The sequence below is a fragment of the Salmo trutta genome, chromosome 19 (assembly GCF_901001165.1).
Source record: "Salmo trutta chromosome 19, fSalTru1.1, whole genome shotgun sequence".
Classification (NCBI taxonomy): Eukaryota; Metazoa; Chordata; class Actinopteri; order Salmoniformes; family Salmonidae; genus Salmo; species Salmo trutta.
The window spans coordinates 27028751-27053731 of NC_042975.1; the positions used below are offsets into that span (position 1 = coordinate 27028751).

Below are 24981 nucleotides of genomic sequence, written 5' to 3' on the forward strand. Positions count from 1 at the left end.
TTTGCGTTCCTGGGGTTTATTCATTGAACGGCAATTAAATACACACTGTAAAACAAGGCTATTCTTATAAATCACGTTTCCATAATAAATAGTGATGTGCCATTTAGTTTAAAAGTTCAGAAATATACACATACTTGTTTACAAATCTTTTAGAGACTCAGCAGTCAGTCACAGTTGATTACAGTGTTAAAGTAGAGTACATATGTCTGTGACAGCAGAGTGAGTAATGTTGAAGTATTACAACCTGGGGCTTATTCAGGTGATTAAAATGTTCAATGGATTGCAGATAGAAAAGGCCTGTAATAGAGTAAATATCATGCGGTAATCAAATTGAACTGTTAAGTGTTCCTTAAACATACAAAAAATAATTTGCATTGATCTGAGCATTTCACCTTACTGAACATTCCCCAGGTATCATCCATCTTTCACAATTACTTCTATGATGTACAACATGCCACAATCCATATCAGCAGTTCACTGGCATTTTGTACGTAACACAGTAACTTGAGTCTTGGTCAAGCTTTAGGTTTCACAGTTTGTAACATGTACCACTCTATTTGAAGAATAACTAAATGTTAGGATGCCGTTCCCAGATCTGTTGCAAAATGGGGGGAAAAAAGCATGAATACTGTATTAAGTGGAAGTCCTCTATTTATCCTTCGTTTCATTCGGCTGGCATCCTCTTGAATATCTTATGAACATTTGAAATGGGATTATAATGAAATTACTGTGCCACATACTGTATATTAGCAAGCCTATGGATAAGTTCTCACATTTAGCTCAAGTAGTATCATTGCCTTGACTTCTTTTTACAGCCAGAAGTCTGTACCTTCAAACTCACATATCAAATTAGAAATATAACAGCAGTGCACCAAGGAATTCTTACAAACAATGAAACACTGTTTGATCAAGTTAAACAGTGGTAGTGTCAATTGAGGAGTGTTATGGGCTCTGCCTATCCTCATGCCATATGGAGTTATTGTTCATCCAACATTAACATGTTACAATGCAAACTGTTATCATTACACTGCCCACCAACAATATTGTTATTATCCCCCACTAATACATACTGTATGTAAGAGGAAGAAGAAATTCCATTTTAATGCATTGATCATTTAGGGATATACATTATCATTTCCCTATTGTAGTGCACATTGTAGTTTGCTGCACCAGCAAACCAACACCATGGTTCAATCATTAAACAAAAATCATGCCCTGCGATTCCATGGTATAACAAGAAGCATTCTTCTGCATTACTTTGCTTCATGGGCATACCACAGGAGTAGAGGACGGACGTTTTCGTGGTCAGATCACATCATCAGGAAAAACTAGGTCCAAACTTGAATATATACAGTGAGGGCTCTTGGCCCTACTGACACATAATTGCAATCTAAAATGAATGAGAGAAGTTAAAAGTACCCTAATTCATACTTTCCTCTCAGTTAAGTCTGACGATTAAGCGCTCTATATTAGCATTCAAAATATTAGTTGAGACCACACATTGGGGCATACTCACATATAAGAACCCGCTTAAGACCTTTAGTTTAGGAGGAAATTCATTCCTTTTTTCCCCTGTTGCGCACAATTAGACTGCAGACTGGTCCCTTGCTGGTGACTCAAGAAGGCTCGGAGCAAAGCACATGCAAACAGAATATAGAATTCTGCAGAGTTCATACCACAAGGTGCAGGAGTCAGCATTTCCCAAATTCACCAGCAGCCATCTAAAAATAACATGCCTCTTTCCTCAGCACGACAAGGTGGAGAAGTTATCTTACGGTATCAAGGTGTGCCATCTGTGTCAGTGCAGCAGGGATGTAGAGGAGTACAGATTAGGGCCCGATGCCAACTCAGGCCATCTGATCTGAAGAGGGCTAGTCTAAAAGGAGTATGTGTATGCAGGAACATTGTAAAGACTTGGTTCCATTAAAGGTCCCTTAACCCTTTTCCTCAAACTTAGTCCTTCCTTTTTATCTATTAATTACAATGTGAATGCTTTAGGGAAAGGGTCTAGGGGCAAAATGGACAAAAGTCTACTTGGCTTACAGTGTGTGAGAATGTTTAAAATGGTAGCAGTATAGACACGAGGGGGCTGCCAATTCCTGAACCTCGCCATAGTAAAGAGCCACTGACAGCTCAAACCATTACAGAGAGGCGGGATCATTAGTTCAAGAAGCCCTCTTGCCTTCCATTCTGGAGAGATATTACCCAGCAAACACCTGGGGCGTCAGTGGCAGCGGCAGCCGGTCGTTTTCCATGTTGTCCGAGTCGATGGCAGAGAGGGCAGGTGGGCGGATCTCCAACGGGTACTTCTCCAGGATTTCCTGCACCTCTCGCTCCACACTCTCCTGCCAGGTGATCAGGTCACTCTGCATGCTCCGCGCCCCCTCCAGAACCCTTTCCTGCCGGCTCCCCAGGCCTGACAGGAGATCCAGATTCTGGTTGACCTGGGCCAGGGCGGGTATGGAAGCAGCAGTGTCCATCTGTGGCCAGCCACTGTCCACCTGTGGCCTGCGAGGGGAGGCCTGGCCCGACATGTAGCGCTCAAAGTCCACAGGGTCCAGGTTGAGGGACTGGGCGTCCAGTTTTTCAATGAAGGCAACTGCACAGCACTAAACAGAAAGAGGACACAGGAGGTGAGCTATGAACCAAATGAGTGTGTGCTTGGTTCTCATCAACTCGGCGTAGGCATGAGGGAGTGGTGTGAAGTGGCACAGAGACACGTACCAGGTTAGTGAAGTAGTATCCGTCCTCTCCAGTCATGAGCCTGCCGGGGTTGCAGAAGCGGGTGATGTACTGGATGTTGGATTGCAGGCGTGGTGGGTTGGCCTTCAGTACGATGTAGATTAGGGTGGGCAGGAAGTCGTCTGCCGAGGCTGGCTCGCTTTTGGTGATCTTGATGGCGCTAAAGATGTGCTTGCTGCAGCGCGTGATGCACGTTAGCTTGTCCCTTGGTACCCGCTTGGAGTCCATCTCGATGACGTCTGTGATGCAACACACAATTCATAATCCTGTTCACAATCCTGAGATGTGAAAATGTTTCCTGTAGGTCAGATCATGTATGCTTTAAAATTGTGTAATATTGTATTGACTGCTGCTGCTTTCTTGGCCAGGTCTCCCTTGCAAAAGACACTGTCTTAATGGGCTTTTCCTGGTTCAATAAAGGTTAAAAAACAAACAAAAAAGGCAGTGTTCTGAACACTACCCATGATTTAAAGAGACATGTTTGGTTGAGTCCTAATGGGATCCTGTGTGACACCATCCATGACTCACCTGTTATGGCTTTGACCACGTTGTCTGACACTGCTGGGATCTCCTCATCCACTGGCACACAGAGCATCTGAATGTCCACCCAGTGTAACGCCCTATACACAGTAGTGGGTGAGACAGTGACAAACACCCAGAGTGATAAAAACACAAAGGGTCATTACCACGCACATTGACAGATACGGGAGGATAATTGCATGCATGTCTGCCCACAGTGACAAACACCCCAATTCATAAACAATTTATTAAAACTGCCTGTCTTTCAGGCAGAAGATTGCAGTCCTTACCGTATCCTGTTTTGAGTGGCCAGATCTTTCTTCTCATCCTCTGTGGTCTCGGGACAGAAGACGCTCTTATACAGGCGAGTCATAATGTACATCTCCACCTCGTCCATCACTTGCTCCACACGCTCTGAAGAGCCTGGAAGGAAAACATTTCACATTAGGCTTAACTTTTGTCTTCATTACATCTAGCTCACACACACAGACACACTTGAAGTCGGAAGTTTACATACACTTAGGTTGGAGTCATTAAAACTCGTTTTTCAACCACTCCACAAATTTCTTGTTAACAAACTATAGTTTCGGTTAGGACATCTACTTTGTGCATGACACAAGTCATTTTTCCAACAATTGTTTACAGACAGATTATTTCACTGTATCACAATTCCAGTGAGTCAGAAGTTTACATACACTAAGTTGACTGTGCCTTTAACCTCTACGGGACACGGTGGCAGTATTGAGAATTTTGAAAAAAATACGTGCCCATTTTTAACTGCCTCCTACACCAACTCAGAAGCTAGGATATGCATATTATTAACACATTCGGATAGAAAACACTCTGAATTTTCTAAAACAGTTTGAATGGTGTCTGTAAGTATAACAAAACTCATATTGCAGGCAAAAACCTGAGAAAAATAGATTTAAAAAAAATGAGAATTTTGTGGCTGTACTATTTAGTGTCATTGTTTATTAGATACCATAGTGAGAAAGGATTCAGTTCGCAACTCCTACGGATTCCACTAGATGTCAGCGATCTTTATAAAGTTGTTTGAAGCTTCCATGATTAACAGGGAGCAAATAAGAATGCATTGAAGTTGACGTCCGTGGGATGTCGTCACTTCCATTATGGCCTGCACCTGCGCTATCATGAGACACGGGACATTTTTCAAAAACGTTTTTCTAGACACAGGTGAGGTCGGGTTGAAACATTACTGATGTTTCACGTTAAAAATGGCTCTAAAGATTGATGCTAAACAACGTTTGACATGTTTGAACAAACATAAATAGATTATTTTTGTAACTTTTGTAACTTTTTGCCGTGACTTCACACACCCCCCCGCGCTACTTTTTAGTAGCCAACGAAGCGCTAACAACATGGAACAACTTGGAGTTCTTTGGACATCAATTATGAACTTTGTCAAAAGAAACCACATTTGTTGTGGACCTGGAATTCCTGGAACTGCCAATGGATGAAGATAATCAAAGGTAATGGATTATTGACAATAGTATTATTGATATTACATGGTTACAAGATGATGCTAAGCTAATTAGGCTAGCTTATTGTTCTTAGCACAGCACCTGGTTTATTGCAACTTGTGATTTCCCAGTAAAGTTATTTTGAAATCTGGCAAGACAGTATCATTTACGAAATGTTAAACTATAATTATTTGAATGACAATATTATAATTTACCAATGTTTTCGAATAGTAATTTTGAAAATTGTAACGTTGTTCACCGGAAGCATTTCAGAGAAGAAAAAAATCAGAATTTCACAGCTACTGTAAAATGCGGTTTTTGGATATAAATAGGAACTTGATGGAACAAAAAATGCATGTATTGTATAACATAATGTCCTAGGAGTGTCATCTGATGGAGATTGTCAAAGGTTGGTGCATAATTTTAGCTGGTTTCTGCTTTTGGTGACGCCTGACCTTGAATTGAAAATGGATGTTTGTACTTTTGTGGCTATGTACTGTCCTAACATAATCTAACTTTATGCTTTTGCCGTAAAGCCTCTTTGAAAATCGGACAATGTGGTTAGATTAAGGAGATGTTTATCTTTTAAATGGTGTAAAATAGTTGATTGTTTGAGAAATTGAAATTATTAGATTTTTGATGTTTTGAATTTCCAGCCTTGCTAGCAATCCCGTCTCAGGGTTCATTGCTAACCCGTGGCCTCAACTTTAAACAGTGTGGAAAATTCCCAAAAATGATTTCATGGCTTTAGAAGCTTTTGTTAGGTTAATTGACATCATTTGAGTCAATTGGAGGTGTACCTGTGGATGTATTTCATGGCCTATCTACAAACTCAGTGCCTCTTTGCTTGACATCATGGGAAAATCAAAAGAAATCAACCAAGACCTCAGAAAAAAGAATTGTAGACCTCCACAAGTCTGGTCCATCCTTGGGAGCAATTTCCAAACGCCTGAACGTACCACATTCATCTGTACAAACAATAGTACTGAAGTACAAACACCATGGGACCACGAAGCCTTCATACCGCTCAGGAAGGAGACATGTTCTGTCTACTAGAGATTAACATACTTTGGTGCGAAAAGTGCAAATCAATCCCAGAACAACAGCAAAGGACCTTGTGAAGATGCTGGAGGAAACAGATACAGAAATATCTATATCCACAGTAAAACGAGTTCTATGTCGACATAACCTGGAAGGCCGCTCAGCAACGAAGAAGCCACTGCTCCAAAACCGCCATAAAAAAGCCAGACTACGGTTTGCAACTGCACATGGGGACAAAGATCGTACTTTTTGGAGAAATGTCCTCTGGTCTGATGAAACAAAAATAGAACTGTTTGGCCATAATGACCATCGTTATGTTTGGAGGAAAAAGGGGGAGGCTTGCAAACAGAAGAACACCATCCCAACCGTAAAGCACAGGGGTGGCAGCATCATGTTGTGGGGGTGCTTTGCTGCAGGAGGGACTGGTGCACTTCACAAAATAGATGGCTACATGAGGAAGGAAAATTACGTGGATATATTGAAGCAACATCTCAAGACATCAGTCAGGAAGTTAAAGCTTGGTCGCAAATGGGTCTTCCAAATGGACAATGACCCCAAGCATACTTCCAAAGTATTGTCCCAATGGCTTAAGGACAACAAAGTCAAGGTATTGGAGTGGCCATCACAAAGCCCTGACCTCAACCCTATAGAACATTTGTGGGCAGAACTGAAAAAGCGTGTGCGAGCAAGGAGGCCTACAAACCTGACTCAGTTACACTAGCTCTGTCAGGAGGAATGGGACAAAATTCACCCAACTTATAGTGGGAAGCTTGTGGAAGGCTACCCAAAACGTTTGACCCAAGTTAAACAATTTAAAAGGCAATGCTACCAAATACTAATTGAGTGCATGTAAACTTCTGACCCACTGGGAATATGAGAAGAAATAAAGAAAGAAATAAAAGCTGGAATAAATAATTCTTTACTCTTATATTTCACATTCTTAAAATAAATTGGTGATCCTAACTGACCTAAGACAGGGAATTCTTACTTGGATTAAATGTCAGGAGTTGTGAAAAACTGAGTTTAAATGTATTTGGCTAAGGTGTATGTAAACTTCCGACTTCAACTGTATGTGTAATATATATACACACACACAAAATACAGTTTATTAGTTGTACGCCTACTAAAAACACAAAAACTAAGTTTAAAATGGTCTGAAGCCGTAAGAGATAAGAAAATTCACCCATGCTCTACCAAGGTTTTCCAGCACACAGCTTTGACCTACAGTAGCTATTGTACTTGCTTAGGATTCAAACCTTCTCAAAACAGCCTAATTCATACACTTTAGAGGTGCTCCCACAATAATGTGATTTGTACCGCATACATACTAAATAAAGTATTTCATGCTTTCCAACTCACACTATGACATTATCCCATTCCACTACTGTTTCTAACTTTTATATGTACAAGACCATCATGCTTGATTGAGTGAGCTTTTTTGTTGTTGTTGTGGGAGCTACCTGTTGTTCTTTGCCATTTAAAATTGTAATTTACTGAAACGTTTATTTGAGCAATATATGTTGAGAAAAATATGAACAGTACCAGTCAAGTTTGGACACACCTACTCATTCAAGGGTTTTTCTTTATTTTTACAATTTTCTACATTGCAGAATAATAGTGAAGACATCAAAACTATGAAATAACACATATAGAATCATGTAGTAACAAAAAAAAGTGTTAAACAAATCAAAATCTATTTTATATTTGAGATTCTTCAAAGTAGCTACCCTTTGCCTTGATGACAGCTTTGCACACTCTTGGCATTCTCTCAACCAGCTTCATGAGGTAGTCACCTGGAATGCATTTCAATTAACAGGTGTGCCTTGTTAAAAGTTCATTTGTGGAATTTATTTCCTTCTTAATGCGTTTGAGACAATTAGTTGTGTTGTGACAAAGTAGGGGTGGTATGCAGAACATAGCCCTATTTGGTAAAAGACCAAGTCCATATTATGGCAAGAACAGCTCAAATAAGCAAAGAGAAAACGACAGTTCATCATTACTTTAAGACATGAAGGCCAGTCAATCCAGTAAATTTCAAGTACAACCTGCATACACATTGTTTGAAGTACAATAGATCAACATAGCTACTGTAGTAGGTCAAAGCTGTGTGCTGGAAAACCTTGGTAGAGCATGGGTGAAGTAGGTACTGTGGTGCTCATGTGAATTTCCTTTATTTTTTGGCTTCAGACCAATGTCTACTTCTCACTTAAAATGTAGTTAGTGTTTAATTTTCATGGTTTCTACACCAGAAGGTGATTTTCTGTGCATTATACAACATTTCCACATTTAAGCCAAACATTTTTGAACAACCAAAAATGTCATTGGCAGTGCTATTGTAACCTTTAAATTTGGCTTCTGACAAAATGTCTGGGCGTTAATGGCACAGGTGGTGTGCTTGCATAACTGCAAGGGTTGCTGGTTTAAACCCTGGTCTGCTGGCTGTTGCCCTCTAATAGCTCAAATCAGTTTTTGTAGAATTGACCATGGATAGTCAAAAGTAATTGTCTGCAGTTTTCAGAAGGTGAATAGCTCAATTGATTTAGACTAGGGTTGCAAAGGGAGGGTATATTACTGGAAACTTTATAAGTTTACCAGTAAACTACCAGAATTGTATTAACCTTCAAGGTTTATAGACGGGTTTGTTGTTTAGCAACAAAACCGACGTGTGCATAACTATGGGGCAAAACAGACGGGGTTGGCTTAGATTGTTAACAACATGTAAACTATATTTCGTCACCAATGTTTATTGAAAACAAAGAAATTTGCACAATGAGCACTTGTCTCTCAAATACATTGTTACAGTTGTTGGTTAGCTAGCTAACCAATTTGAGCCACATTAGCATAGACGTGGCATCAGTCAAAACAAGACATGGTATCAAGAACAAGATGAAACAAGCCACCTCCAATTCCCCACATAGCTAGCAAAAATGACAAAAAGCTGCCATCTGTCTATCTAGAATCACAAAACAAGGACTTCTGCCTCATTGAAGCGTGCAAATCGTTTGTGACGATCAGCTAATCCGTCTATTTGGAATTTTATTAAATTATATCTAGTGGCCTTTTTGGGTATTTCAGATTATTACAGGTGTCTGCAATTATTTCTGGCCTTATCACATGTAAAATATTTGAAATAATTAAATAAGATGATTTTTAAATAAATATAAAATGACAAAGCTGTAAAACATTATCCTGAATATAAACCATTAAATTATTAAACACCAATGGTATTTCACTATGGGGGTTTCAGCATGCAATATCCTTATTTTCAAAACATTTTCAAAACACACTTATTTAAATTTTACTATGCCAAAATGTATTTGCTGTAAATGTTTTGGCGTCAAACTGGTGGTAGTTGTGAAAGAGTTAAAGAGTTAATTGAAAACAATTGATTTGATTATTTTTTTATTAAGCTATTAGGCTTTAATTTCAGGCTATTTTCTCTATCTACTAGAAACTCATGGACAATATGCACACAGCTATAAAAAATAATAAGAACTACAATACAGTGCATTCGGAAAGTATTCAGACCCCTTGACTTTCTTCCACATTTTGTAACGTTACAGCCAAATATAGTTCTACAACTATAAATGACACAAGTTACCATAGATTGCCATATAGTTTGTTAATTACCACATTTACATAAGATCCCGGTAACTTTTGTAAATTACCAGTAGCTTTGCAACCCTAACTGCGACAGTCTTACATTGTAAAATATGACTCATAACCCCCATTGAAAGCAAAGTAAAGAAAAAACAGTTTTAAGTCATTATCTTTTAAAGGTCGTATAGCTCAGCCATAGAGACTAAACAAAGATATCCCCATGTATACTAGAGCCACATCTTTCTTGTGCCTTTTACAGCTTGTCTCTAGCCTAAAGCGGAGTTATGAATTGTTCTATGACCACGACTAAGGGCTGTTCTTAAGCACGACGCAACGTAGAGTGCCTGGACACAGCCCTTAGCCGTGGTATATAGGTCATAATATTATATCAAACCCACAAGGTGCCTTGATGTTATAAATTGGTTACCAACGTAATTAGAGCAGTAAAAATACATGTTGTCATACCCGTGGTATACGGTCTGATATACCACAGCTGTCAGTCAATCAGCATTCAGCGCTCAAACCACCCAGTTTATATCAATTTATATAATCCTCCCGTCCCTAGAATAGCCCTGCATGGTGGCGTTATTGACAAATAGTGTGCCCAACACTTGGGCTATTCCAGCATCCAGATCAGAGCTGTCAAGTACAATCAAGACTCTCAAAATGGCATTGACGTTAGTTTCGCAATGTTCATCAGCGCAAATTTGGATTAAAATGTCAAGAAGACAGGAGAGGAAGCGTACAGGAATTTATTTTGGATATTTGCTTCTCTGATGAGGTTTATGATTGTAGTGAGCGTGCATTTGCACACTGCAGTGCACAACAGAGGTGTTGTTTACATGTGCATTGGAGGTTTAATATAGCTAGCTAGCAATTTGTTTTCTCAGCTACAGTTTGAGTTGTGCATTGACTGATCTCTTGGATTCATCGGATGGGGTCACAGTGTCTCCTGACCCCTCCTGTCTCAGCCTCCAGTATTTATGCTGCAGTAGTTTGTGTCGGGGGGCTAGGGTCAGTCTGTCACATCTGGAGTATTTCTCTTGTCTTTTCCGGTGTCCTGTGTGAATTTAAATATGCTCTCTCTAATTCTCTCTTTCTCTTTCTCTCTCTCGGGAGCCCTAGAACCATGCCTCAGGACTACCTGGCTTGATGACTCCTTGCTGTCCCCAGTTCACCTGGCTGTGCTGCTGCTCCAGTTCCAACTGCTCTGCCTGCAGCTATGGAACCCTGACTTGTTTGCCGGACGTGCTACCTGTCCCAGACCTGCTGTCCCAGACCTGCTGGAACCCTGACCTATTCACTGGATGTGCTACCTGTCCCAGACCTGCTGTTTTCAACTCTCTAGAGACAGCAGGAGCGGTAGAGATACTCTCAAAGATCGGCTATGAAAAAGCCAACTGACACTTACTCTTGTGTTACGGACTTGTTGCACCCTCGACAACTACTATGATTATTATTATTTGACCATGCTGGTCATTTATGAACATTTGAACATCTAGGCCATGTGCTGTTATAATCTCCACCCAGCACAGCCAGAAGAGGACTGGCCACCCCTCATAGCCTGGTTCCTCTCTAGGTTTCTTCCTAGGTTTTGGCCTTTCTAGGGAGTTTTTCCTAGCCACCGTGCTTCTACACCTGCATTGCTTGCTGTTTGGGGTTTTAGGCTGGGTTTCTGTACAGCACTTTGAGATATCAGCTGATGTAAGAAGGGCTATATAAATAAATTTGATTTGATCTTGGTCGAGGAAATGTAGCTAGCTGAAGTATTTGCCCTGTCTGAAACTAAAATGTGGCTAGCTCTTACCGTAGCTTGGACTATGGCGTAGCGAGATAGTGTTGGAAAGCCTATTGTATACATTGTAAAGTTTGGTGTTGGTTTTGAACTGATTTAGTGAGCTATCTATGTTTTGTGGAAGAATGTAGGACTGGCATTTGGATGTGAGATAGCTAAAGTTAGCAAGCTTCTATGTGAAGGCCAGCTGTTGTTGTAGGGAACAATTGAAGCAAACGTAGTCGACCCCCACAATAAAATAGCACACAGAGTGAGGAACAGATGAGATCTGGCAAACATATCAGACACCGACATGTCACATAATTAATTAAAAATATTAACTAATCAGTTACATTACCAGCAAAAATATTGTAATCAGATTACAGATAGTTTTTCAAAACTATGATTACCTATTGGATTACTTATAAATTAAGAAAAGATGTATTCAAAAAAATATACATTGACATGTTTCTTTTCTCAATGACATTCAATTCAGAATTGAAAAAAGGCGCAAGTTTAAGTTAGTGCTGCCTGAGCGAGTCTGACCACAATTCAGGGAGCACTACGATGACACACCAAATGCATTTGATGAATCATTTGTCTTCTAATGCCTCTTAAGAGAAAGTAATCAGATTACGTTAATGAGGTTGGGTAATTGAAAAGTTGTTACTGCTTACAAATTGACAGGTAACTACGAACTGTAACAGATTACATTTAGAAAGTAACCTAACCAATCCATCACAGATCACAAGGTATCTATTTCGTATCACAAGTCTAAAGGTCTGAAATCTACCAAACACGTTTCCCATATCAGTCAAAGAGGATCCAGAGATTAAGATTTTAGCCTTTGATATGACTGAAAGGACTTAGACTTATCAATGTCATTCATTGTCCTCAGTGGCCACCCGGTGTAGTGCTTAGACCTCACTTGTATATTTACGGTAGATATTAATAGATATTTCTATTTGTAAATGAAGCCAAAGGCATTATGTAAAAGCTCAGACACACAGGTAGGATTGCCAAATGATCAATCTCTGTCGAGGGAGGAGCTCTCTTTTTTTCACATAGTGTATATTTATTTCTTCTGAACACATCTGTTTGTTGACAATGTCAGCTCTTGCACTTTTTTTTTTTACAAATACTTACTTTTATGTTCGCTAGCCGGACAGGCAAATGCCGCTGAGTACTAAACTGTAAACCAATCAAAAACTTGTGTATTATCGCTGTTGATCACGTCTGCCAATCACGTTATCCGTGTCTCAGGTAGCAGACACAGGTCTGACAAACTGCTCAGGTAAAGGCTTTTGAATTTTTTTTTAAATAAAAATATTTAGTTATAGAAATGTGATACCATCAATGCAAGCTGTAAAATGACTCCCGACAGCAACCTTAGTAATGTAGCTAGCTATTTACAACAAGTAGATCTGTTACTAGTAGGAGCAGATGGTATTATCGCTAGCTAGCATGTCATTCCAGGACAAGGAGCATTTTGGTTTTCAATTTATTCCAAGTAATAATTTAAGACTACAAAAATCTATAGGACAAGTAGTGTAAAACTAATAGTCATCAAGGCAGGACCCAATAATGTCATACTGACAAATAAGAAATGCTACATTATCCATGTCAATAGTTGGAGTAGGATGATTGCAGAGCACCCTGCCTCAGACTGTCAGGATGTTAATTTCCTAGCTCACAAACTAGTCCTTTGCTGTGATGATTTATTTGATTAATTCTGGTCTCTCACAATCAATTCATCTCTCCTGTGACCTGCTCCCAGATATCAACCAAGTGCTATTTACCAAGCATGTGCTGATTCACTCACCTGTGAGGAGAACCGTCCTACTGCAGTCACTACTTAGACAATGAGACCACATACAGTGGGGAGAACAAGTATTTGATACACTGCCGATTTTGCAGGTTTTCCTACTTACAAAGCATGTAGAGGTCTGTAATTTTTATCATAGGTACACTTCAACTCTGAGAGACGGAATCTAAAACAAAAATCCAGAAAATCACATTGTATGATTTTTAAGTAATTAATTTGCATTTTATTGCATGACATAAGTATTTGATACATCAGAACTTAATATTTGGTACAGAAACCTTTGTTTACAATTACAGAGAGCATTCGTTTTCTGTAGTTCTTGACCAGGTTTGCACTCACTGCAGCAGGGATTTTGGCCCACTCCTCCATACAGACCTTCTCCAGATCCTTCAGGTTTCGGGGCTGTCGCTAGGCAATACGGACTTTCAGCTCCCTCCAAAGATCTTCTATTGGGTTCAGGTCTGGAGACTGGCTAGGCCACTCCAGGACCTTGAGATGCTTCTTACGGAGCCACTCCTTAGTTGCCCTGGCTGTGTGTTTCGGGTCGTTGTCATGCTGGAAGACCCAGCCTCGACCCAACTTCAATGCTCTTACTGAGGGAAGGAGGTTGTTGGCCAAGATCTCGCGATACATGGCCCCATCCATCCTCCCCTCAATACGGTGCAGTTGTCCTGTCCCCTTTGCAGAAAAGCATCCCCAAATTATGATGTTTCCACCTCCATGCTTCACGGTTGGGATGGTGTTCTACTCATCCTTCTTCTTCCTCCAAACATGGCGAGTGGAGTTTAGACCAAAAAGCTCTATTTTTGTCTCATCAGACCACATGACCTTCTCCCATTCCTCCTCTGGATCATCCTGATGGTCATTGGCAAACTTCAGACGGGCCTGGACATGCGCTGGCTTGAGCAGGGGGACCTTGCGTGCGCTGCAGGATTTTAATCCATGACGGCGTAGTGTGTTACTAATGGTTTTCTTTGAGACTGTGGTCCCAGCTCTCTTCAGGTCATTGACCAGGTCCTGCCGTGTAGTTCTGGGCTGATCCCTCACCTTCCTCATGATCATCGATGCCCCACGAGGTGAGATCTTGCATGGAGCCCCAGACCGAGGGTGATTGACCGTCATCTTGAACTTCTTCCATTTTCTAATAATTGCGCCAACAGTTGTTGCCTTCTCACCAAGCTGCTTGCCTATTGTCCTGTAGCCCATCCCAGCCTTGTGCAGGTCTACAATTTTATCCCTAATGTCCTTACACAGCTCTCTGGTCTTGGCCATTGTGGAGAGGTTGGAGTCTGTTTGATTGAGTGTGTGGACAGGTGTCTTTTATACAGGTAACGAGTTCAAAAAGGTGCAGTTAATACAGGTAATGAGTGGAGAACAGGAGGGCTTCTTAAAAGAAAAACTAACAGGTCTGTGAGAGCCGGAATTCTTACTGGTTGGTAGGTGATCAAATACTTATGTCATGCAATAAAATGCAAATTAATTACCTAAAAATCATACAATGTGATTTTCTGGATTTTTGTTTTAGATTCCGTCTCTCACAGTTGAAGTGTACCTATGATAAAAATTACAGACCTCTACATGCTTTGTAAGTAGGAAAACCTGCAATATCGGCCGTGTATCAAATACTTGTTCTCCCCACTGTATGCATTTGCCTGTTGTCTTTTCTGGATTTTGTCTTACACAGTCTAGTGCATTTTAGAGTTGAAGAACACTATTACAGACACACATTCTTGTTTGAGCATCTTTATTCAACATTGTCTCTCACTTTTATCTCCCACGGTCTATTCACCAAGTCCTACAGTTTGAATTAGCCCTGCCATCACTATTTAGACCACATATGCATTTGCCTGTTGTCTTTTCTTTGTGGGTTTTTGTCTTACACAGTCTTGTCAGGGCGGCAGGGAGTCTACGGTTAAGAACGTTGAAACGTACAAAATGGAAAAGATGTCTCACACTCAGTCATAGATAAAAGAATAATGAATGGTTTTTCAATATTTTGGCACTGTTGACTTTTAGGTTAGTAGGAAAGTTAATCATTTAAAACCACAAATATACTCACATTCAGTATTTGAAACTCAAAACATTCATTTCCCAACTGATTTTTGTATAATCCTACAGGCTCTCTATCATTCTCCAAACCTTATATTCCAATGCATCCAACATTATGCATGCCCACCATGGTATTGGCCATCCAACATTATGCATGCCCACCATGGTATTGGCCATCCAACATTATGCATGCCTCCCACGGAATTGGGCAGCTGCTATTTGAAAACTCATCTGGTTTAGAAATCACACTCTGGTTATCTTATTGCAGAGCACATTGTATTGCAATGAATGCTATATGTGTAAGCTATGCCATATGTATTGGCTAATATACACCTGCAGTTGTCGTTTTTAAACCTCTATTCTAGCATACGACACACTTCTATCTACATGATTGTATTTGGGTTTCTATGCAAAGTATAGGATTGAATGTTTCATTAAGCCTGCAGCTAGATACTTTAAATTAGACATAATCAGGCCAAAACATGATTCAACAATTGAACTCAGAGAGATAGACTAACCTAGCCAGCTACTGTAAATGTCAATTTGTATTTCATTAGCTAACATTGGCTAGCTTTCAATAAATTGCCTAAATGGTAAACAGAGTTACCTCTTCAGTGCACTTGAAAACAGATTTTGATTTTATTTCAATCTGGGAGCTAGCTATATCTGTTCCTCTTCATCAGATAACAGCTCACGTATTCATCATAGACAGAAGCAGGCCATTGGCTACCTTCATCACAAGGGGTATGTACGGGAGTTCTGATTGGTTCCAAGTTTAGTAGTTTGACAAACTTGCCTGAGCGGCCGACTTTCAAAATATACCTTTTTATGAGAAAATGTGCAAGAATTCAAGGTGCCAACAAATGTTATTGCCATCAAAAGAATGTTTTACTATCATATCCCCCCCAAAATCTGCTCCTCCCTCGACAGGAATTGATCAACTAAACATTTTAAAGCTTTGACTGCCAACACTCTTAGGTGGTGGGCCAATCTCTTGTGTTCATGCAGCAAAAAATCTTGGAAGTCGTCAGCCACTCAGCCTTGTTAAAATACTCCAAACCAGAAGGTGGCAGTAGCGTTGCTTGGCAATGCATATATCCGTGCGTATTGCTTATGGTCTACATTCCAAACTATCCCCGCTAATGTTGCTTTTTTGTAGAAAGCCCTTGTTGATACTAGCCAGAGGACCACAGCGAGATAACTACCTAGCAAGATGACGTAGAAACAATCATTCACTTTCCATAATCACATCCTACCAGTGCAGCCCATAGCCAAATGTTGTTCTAGCTAGCTAACGTTAGAATACTCACTAGCTAGCACAACAAAGCTAGCTAAGGACACTACACTAACTTGGCAGCTAACACAGGCAGCTGTTTCATGAAAATTGTATTATGTCAATACTAGCTACAGTGGTGTGTTGTGTGCATTGCGTCTGTGCACTTAGCTAGCTACCATCCCATACATTGCATAAGAAATTTGAGTTGCTCATCCGTGGATGTACGGAGAAAATACCCTATTTTTTCTGTTGGCTCCCCCACGGGGTTCGTGCTCTCCGATTGGCTCAAAGTGAAGTTGTTCACTACTGCCAAACATTGCAATTTTACAAGTAGAATTGGTAGGGTCGGCGTTACCGGGTCGGCATGCAGCAGCTACCGCTTTTGTTCTAGCAAGAGAAGGAATGGCCTCCCACTGCGATAAGTACTTATCGGCAGTGAGATTCTCTGTGTATTTTATGCTTAAGCCTTCGAAAAGACCAACAGAACACTATTGTGCAGTAGCATACACTATACTCCGTTATTTTGAAACCACACATTGGGACACAGTTTTTTGTGAATCTTGTAAATGCATTGTATTTATATTTTTGTGATGCATTTTGTTACGTACACTGATTCCTTTATGGCAGATTGAGTCATGTTTGAACCCACCTTTAAAATTGGTCATGAGGCGGTCGGACATGTTCTGGTAGAAGTCTTGGACACACTCAGACAGCTCATCAGCACCTAAGTCCTGAGAGATCAGAGGTCAAAGGTCATCCCAGGTATTTGTCATTGACATTCAATGTCTGGTCAACAGGAGAGGAACTACATACCAAAATTGCATGTTCCAGATCAAAATGTGATAGCTTGAAATAACTTTTCAATCTTAACATAACAGCTCTGTTTGCCTGTTTATATAATTGTATTCCTTTTCTACAACAGATATACCATAGACAAAACGGCTTTAAACTGACACGGTTCTGTAAAGCCAAGTACAACAGACCTACTGATCTAGCCAATAAAAGCAAACTTTTCCAAACAAGAAAGCCTTGGAGTGTTTTTCCATATAAAAACAGCAATATTCCATTACAAAACATACACATAAAAGCTATTCTTTCAGCTAAGTTTTTCAAGGCAGACCTTTGTTGAAAGAACATAAATATCTACACACTGCTGCATATGCTCCCATTCAGTTTATTAAGTTTCAGCTGGACGAAGACCTTTTGGTCAAAAAGTTGCAACAAAAATGTTACACACAAGCATAAATTGTGCCGGTATTTCTATTCGTTTCAGATTATACAGTACCAGTCAAAAGTTTGGACACACCTACCCATTCCACTTTTTTACCATTTTCTACATTGTAGTATAATAGTGAAGACATCCAAACTATGAAATAACACATATGGAATCATGTAGTAACCAAAATAATGTTTTATATTTGAGATTCTTCAAAGCCACCCTTTGCCTTGATGACAGCTTTGCATACTTTTGGCATTCTCTCAACCAGCTTCATGAGGTAGTCACCTGGAATGAATATCAATTGACAGGTGTGCCTTGTTAAAAAGTTCATTTGTGGAATTTCTTTCCTTCTTAATGCGTTTGAGCCAATCAGTTGTGTTGTGACAAGTTAGGGGTGGTATACAGAAGATAGGGCTATTTGGTAAAGCCCAAGTCCATATTATGGCAAGAACAGCTCAAATAAGCAAAGAGAAATGACAGTCCATCATTACTTTAAGACATGAAGGTCAGTCAATCCAGAAAATGTCAAGAACTTTGAATGTTTCTTCAAGTGCAGTTGCAAAAACCATCAAACACTATGATGAAACTGGCTCTCATGAGGACCACCACAGGTAAGGAAGACCCAGAATTAGCTCTGCTGCAGAGGATACATTCATTAGAGTTACCAGCCTCAGAAATTTCAGCCCAAATAAATGCTTCACAGAGTTCAACTAACAGACACATCTCAACTTCAACTGTTCAGAGGAGACCGCGTGAAATCAGGCCTTCGTGGTCAAATAGCTGAAAAAATGATAATAAAATTACTAGTAAAAAGGACACCAATAATAAGAAGAGACTAACTTGGGCCAAGAAACACGAGCAATGGATATTAGGCCGGTGGAAATCTGTCCTTTGGTCTGATGAGTCCAAAATGTGAGATTTTTGGTTCCAACTGCCGTGTCTTTGTGAGACGCAGTGCCCAAACAAGGGCACTGCGTTCATCCACCTCTGGCCTGCTGGCCCCCCTACCGCTGCGGAAGCACAGTTCCCGCTCAGCCCAGTCAAAACTGTTCGCTGCTCTGGCACCCCAATGGTGGAACAAGCTCCCTCACGATGCCAGGACAGCGGAGTCAATCACCACCTTCCGTAGACACCTGAAACCCCACCTCTTTAAGGAATACCTGGGATAGGATATAGTAATCCTTCTACCCCCCCCCCCCCCCCAAAAAAAAAATATATATAGATGTACTATTGTAAAGTGATTGTTCCACTGGATATCATAAGGTGAATGCACCAATTTGTAAGTCGCTCTGGATAAGAGCGTCTGCTAAATGACGTAAATGATCTCCGCATGTGTGCTTCCCACCATGAAGCATGGAGGAGGAGGTGTGATGGTGTGGGAGTGCTTTGCTGCTGACACCGTCTGTGATTTACTTTGAATTCAAGGCACCCTTAACCATCATGGCTACCACAGCAATATGCCATCCCATCTGGTTTGCGCTTAGTTTTTACATTTACATCATTTAGCAGACGCTCTTATCCAGAGCGACTTACAGTAGTGAATGCATACATTTCATACATGGCTCCCCGTGGGAATCGAACCCACAACCCTGGCATTGCAAACACCATGCGTTGCAAACACCATGCTCTACCAACTGAGCTACAGGGAAGGCCTGTTTCTCAACAGGACAATGACCCAACACACCTCCAGGCTGTGTACGGGCTATTTGACCAAGAAGGAGAGTGATGGAGTGTTGCATCAGATGACCTGGCCTGCACAATCACCCAACCTCATCCCAATTGAGATGGTTTGGGATGAGTTGGACCACAGAATGAAGGAAAAGCAGTCATCAAGTGCTCAGCACATGATTCCATATGTGTTATTTCATAGTTTTGATGTCTTCACTATTATTCTACAATTTAGAAAATAGTAAAAATAAAGAAAAACCCTTGAATGAGTAGGTGTGTCCAAACTTTTGACTGGTACTGTATTTTTTACCCTGCGCATGGAAAATCATTGAAAACTATTGAATGCTCGTTCAACGGACCTTTTTGTTGGCCATGATCTCGATGAAGGCACTGCTCTGCTTGTGGACTTCTCGGCCTGGCTTCTGCAGGGTCTTCAGAAATTCCACAAAGTCTCTGGAGACGCGGTCTGTCTCGATGCTGGACTGGCGCCTGATGGAGGGGCTGGGGATCTTGCCCTCCTGGTTCTCTGAGGGGAGGACACCATTACTTGTGTTGTTTTCTTAATGTTACCCCATGCCTTTCTCGTCATGGTTTCTCTCGCTAACTGCTGGGCTCCAGACTGCGACCATTTGTCACATTTTGCGACACTTATTTGGCTGTCCCAGTTAACTTTTTAATTGGTCTCACTAGTGCGAGCTGCACATATACCTGGTCACCTCAATTAAAACGTCCTATTTTTTGGGCGGATAAAACCATGAATTTATCCTTATCCTTATGATTCCTTTAATAGAATTGTCTGACCTGCCACTGTGCCTGCCTGTTTCGCTGGGGCCGGCTGCTGTAATGAGCCTCTCACAATCGCTCTCCCCCCTCGTGATTGTTTAACATTTAAAAATGCAATTGAAGGGTGAAAAAAAATAAAAAATACTTTGGAAGCAACTTGTTGTCCATATTTAAAGAGAGGAGGGTTTCAGCTTTTTATAAGTATATATATCTTTTATTTCTCAATTCTCATTATTGAGCTCAAAAGCACAATCAAGATATCGGTTATGGCTTTGAATTACGAAGCGTGTGCGAAATTGCGCGTCGGCCTCGCGACTGCACTGGGCCTCATTGCATTTTTTAGGACATTACGTTTAATTGTTAGATTAATATACTGAACAAAAATATGAATGCAACAATTTCATTGATTTAACTCACTTATAGGAGAAAATCAGTCAATTGAAATAAATTCATTAGGCCCTAATCTATGGATTTCACATGACTGGAAATACAGATATGCATCTGTTGGCCACAGATACAGTACCTTAACAAAAAAAAACAAATAGGCCTCAGGATCTTGTCATGGTATTTTGGTGCATTCGAATTGCCATAGATAAAATGCAATTGTGTTCGTGGTCTGTAGTTTATGCCTGCCAATACCATAACCCCACCGCCACCATGGGGGCACTCTGTTCACAATGTTGTAATCAGCAAACCCGCCCACACAACGCAATACATGTGGTCTGCGGTTGTGAGGCAGGTTGGACTTACTGCCGAATTCTCTAAAACGACATGGGAGGTGGCTTATGGTAGAGAAATGAACATTCAATTCTCTGGCAACAGCTCTGGTGGGCATTCCTGCAGTCAGCATGCCAATTGCACACTCCCTCAACTTAAGACATCTGTGGCATTGTTTTTTTGTGTGACAAAACTGCACATTTTAGAGTAGCCTTTTATTGTTGCCAGCACAAGGTGCACCTGTGTAATGATCAAGCTATTTAATCAGCTTCTTGATATGCCACACCGGTCAGGTGGATGGATTATCTTGGCAAAGGAGAAAGGCTCACCAACAGGGATGTAAACAAATTAGTGCACAAAATGAGAGAAATAAGCTTTTTGTGCGTATCGAACATTGTTGGAATCTTTTATTTCAGCTCCTGAAACATGGGACCAACACTTCACATGTTGCATTTATATTTTTGTTCAGTGTACATGGCTACTAGCTGTTGGTGTTATAAACTCAGCAAAAAAGAAAACTCCCCTTTTCAGGACCCGGTCTTTCAAAGATAATCCAAATAACTTCACAGATCTTCATTGTAAAAAAGAGTTTAAACACTGTTTCCCATGCTTGATTAATGAACAGGAGTGTAGTCTGGCCTAGGAGTGTGAAGCTGAACGGAAAGGCTCTGGGGCAACGAACCGCCCTTGCTGTCTCTGCCTGGCCGGTTCCCCTCTCTCCACTGGGATTCTCTGCCTCAGCCCCCCTATTACAGGGGCTGAGTCATTGGCGCTCTTCCATGCCGTCCCTAGGAGGGGTGTGTCACTTGAGTGGGTTGAGTCACTGACGTGATCTTCCTGTCTGGGTTGGTGCCCCCCCTTGGGTTGTGCCGTGGCGGAGAGCTTTGTGGGCTATACTCGGCCTTGTCTCAGGATGGTAAATTGGTGATTGAAGATATCCCTCTAGTGGTGTGGGGGCTGTGCTTTGGCAAAGTGGGTGGGGTTATATCCTGCCTGTTTGGCCCTGTCCGGGGGTATCGTCGGACGGGGCCACAGTGTCTCCCGACCCCTCCTGTCTCAGCCTCCAGTATTTATGCTGCAGTAGTTTATGTGTTGGGGGGCTAGGGTCAGTCTGTTATATGTGGAGTATTTCTCCTGTCTTATCAGGTTACCTGTGTGAATTTAAGTATGCGCTCTAATTCTTTCTTTCTCTCTCTCCCTCTCGGAGGACCTGAGCCCTAGGACCATGCCTCAGGACTACCTGGCCTGATGACTCCTTGCTGTCCCCAGTCCACCTGGCCGTGCTGCTGCTCCAGTTTCAACTGTTCTGCCTGCGGCTATGGAACCCTGACATGTTCACCAGACGTGCTACCTGTCCCAGACCTGCTGTTTTCAACTCTCTAGAGACAGCAGGAGCGGTAGAGATACTCTGAATGATTGGCTATGAAAAGCCAACTGACATTTACTCCTGAGGTGCTAACCTGTTGCACCCTCGACAACCACTGTGATTATTATTATTTGACCCTGCTGGTCATCTATGAACATTTGAACATCTTGGCCATGTTCTGTTATAATCTCCACCCGGCACAGCCAGAAGAGGACCGGCCACCCATCATAGCCTGTTTCCTCTCTAGGTTCCTTCCTAGGTTCTGGCATGTCTAGGGAGTTTTCCTAGCCACCTTGCTTCTACACCTGCATTGCTTGCTGTTTGGGGTTTTAGACTGGGTTTCTGTACAGCACTTTGAGATATCAGCTGATGTAAGAAGGGCTTTATAAATACATTTGATTTGATCATGCACCGGTGGAACAGTTGTTAAGACACTAACAGCTTACAGACGGTAGGCAATTAAGGTCACAGTTATGAAAACTTAGGACATTAAAGAGACCTTTCTACTGACTCTGAAAAACACCAAAAGAAAGATGCCCAGGGTCCCTGTTCATCTGTGTGAACGTGCCTTAGGCATGCTGCAAGGAGGAATGAGGACTGCAGATGTGGCCAGGGCAATAAATTGCAATGTCCGTACTGTCAGAGGCCTAAGACAGCACTACAGGGAGACAGGACGGACAGCTGATTGTCCTCGCAGTGGCAGACCACGTGTAACAACACCTGCACAGGATCGGTACATCCGAACATCACACCTGCGGGACAGGTACAGGATGGCAACAACTGCCCGAGTTACACCAGGAACGCACAATCCCTCCATCAGTGCTCAGAGACTGTCTGCAATAGGCTGAGAGAGGCTGGACTGAGGGCTTGTAGGCCTGTTGTAAGGCAGGTCCTCACCAGACATCACCGGCAACAACGTTGCCTATGGGCACAAACCCACCGTCGCTGGACCAGACAGGACTGGCAAAAAGTGCTCTTCACTGACTTGTCTCACCAGGGGTGATGATCGGATTCGCGTTTATCGTCGAAGGAATTACAGTTACACTGAGGCCTGTACTCTGGAGCGGGATCGATTTGGAGGTGGAGGGTCCGTCATGGTCTGGGGTGGTGTGTCACAGCATCATCGGACTGAGCTTGTTGTCATTGCAGGCAATCTCAACGCTGTGCGTTACAGGGAAGACATCCTCCTCCATCATGTGTTACCCTTCCTGCCGGCACATCCTGACACGACCCTCCAGCATGACAATGCCACCAGCCATACTGCTCGTTCTGTGCGTGATTTCCTGCAAGACAGGAATGTCAGTGTTCTGCCATGGCCAGCGAAGAGCCCGGATCTCAATCCCATTGAGCACGTCTGGGACCTGTTGGATCGGAGGGTGAGGGCTAGGGCCATTCCCCCCAGTAATGTTCGGGAACTTGCAGGTGCCTTGGTGGAAGAGTGGGGTAACATCTCACAGCAAGAACTGGCAAATCTGGTGCAGTCCATGCGGAGGAGATGCACTGCAGTACTTAATGCAGCTGGTGGCCACACCAGATACTGACTGTTACTTTTGATTTTGATCCCCTTTGTTCAGGGACACATTATTCAATTTCTGTTAGTCACATGTCTGTGGAACTTGTTCAGTTTGTCTGTTGAATCTTGTCATGTTCATACAAATATTTACACATGTTAAGTTTGCTGAAAATAAACGCAGTTGACAGTGAGAGGACGTTTCTTTTTTTGCTGAGTTCATTTATAGCTAGAAATCGAGCAACTGTGTTTTGAGATTCCACTTCTTCAGGTGGTGAATTAGCACTAGTTGAATTAGGCCTATATATACTGCTCAAAAAAATAAAGGGAACACTAAAATAACACATCCTAGATCTGAATGAATGAAATAATCTTATTAAATACTTTTTTCTTTACATAGTTGAATGTGCTGACAACAAAATCACACAAAAATAATCAATGGAAATCCAATTTATCATCCCATGGAGGTCTGGATTTGGAGTCACACTCAAAATTAAAGTGTAAAACCACACTACAGGCTGATCCAACTTTGATGTAATGTCCTTAAAACAAGTCAAAATGAGGCTCAGTAGTGTGTGTGGCCTCCACGTGCCTGTATGACCTCCCTACAACACCTGGGCATGCTCCTGATGAGGTGGCGGATGGTCTCCTGAGGGATCTCCTCCCAGACCTGGTCTAAAGCATCCGCCAACTCCTGGACAGTCTGTGGTGCAACGTGGCGTTGGCGGATGGAGTGAGACATGATGTCCCAGATGTGCTCAATTGGATTCAGGTCTGGGGAACGGGCGGGCCAGTCCATAGAATCAATGCCTTCCTCTTGCAGGAACTGCTGACACACTCCAGCCACATGAGGTCTAGCATTGTCTTGCATTATGAGGAACCCAGGGCCAACCGCACCAGCATATGGTCTCACAAGGGGTCTGAGGATCTCATCTCGGTACCTAATGGCAGTCATGCTACATCTGGTGAGCACATGGGCTGTGCGGCCCCCCAAAGAAATGCCACCCCACACCATGACTGACCCACCGCCAAACCGGTCATGCTGGAGGATGTTGCAGGCAGAACATTCTCCACGGCGTCTCCAGACTCTGTCACATGCTCAGTGTGAACCTGCTTTCATCTGTGAAGAGCACAGGGCGCCAGTGGCGAATTTGCCAATCTTGGTGTTCTCTGGCAAATGCCAAACGTCCTGCACGGTGTTGGGCTGTAAGCACAACCCCCACCTGTGGACGTCGGGCCCTCATACCACCCTCATGGAGTCTGTTTCTGACCGTTTGAGCAGACACATGCACATTTGTGGCCTGCTGGAGGTCATTTTGCAGGGCTCTGGCAGTGCTCCTCCTGCTCCTCCTTGCACAAAGGCGGAGGTAGCGGTCCTGCTGCTGGGTTGTTGCTCTCCTACGGCCTCCTC

At 42.0% G+C, this 24981-nt stretch overlaps 1 protein-coding gene across 4 annotated transcripts in view; it reads right to left on the minus strand.

The window, feature by feature from the left end:
• Positions 1-24981, minus strand: part of LOC115154263 (rab5 GDP/GTP exchange factor-like) — a 32102-nt gene continuing 7121 nt past the window's right edge. For 2 of the 4 annotated variants that reach the window (XM_029700304.1, XM_029700303.1), the window contains exons 4-9: positions 19554-19720; positions 16957-17038; positions 3552-3684; positions 3271-3362; positions 2725-2981; positions 2202-2609 (exon numbers count right to left, since the gene is read on the minus strand). In XM_029700304.1, the coding sequence (XP_029556164.1) occupies positions 2202-2609; positions 2725-2981; positions 3271-3362; positions 3552-3684; positions 16957-17038; positions 19554-19720 (1139 nt within the window). Of the gene's footprint in view, positions 2610-2724; positions 2982-3270; positions 3363-3551; positions 3685-16956; positions 17039-19553; positions 19721-24981 lie in introns of all 4 variants that reach the window. The other 2 variants (XM_029700302.1, XM_029700305.1) reach the window with 2 other exon arrangements.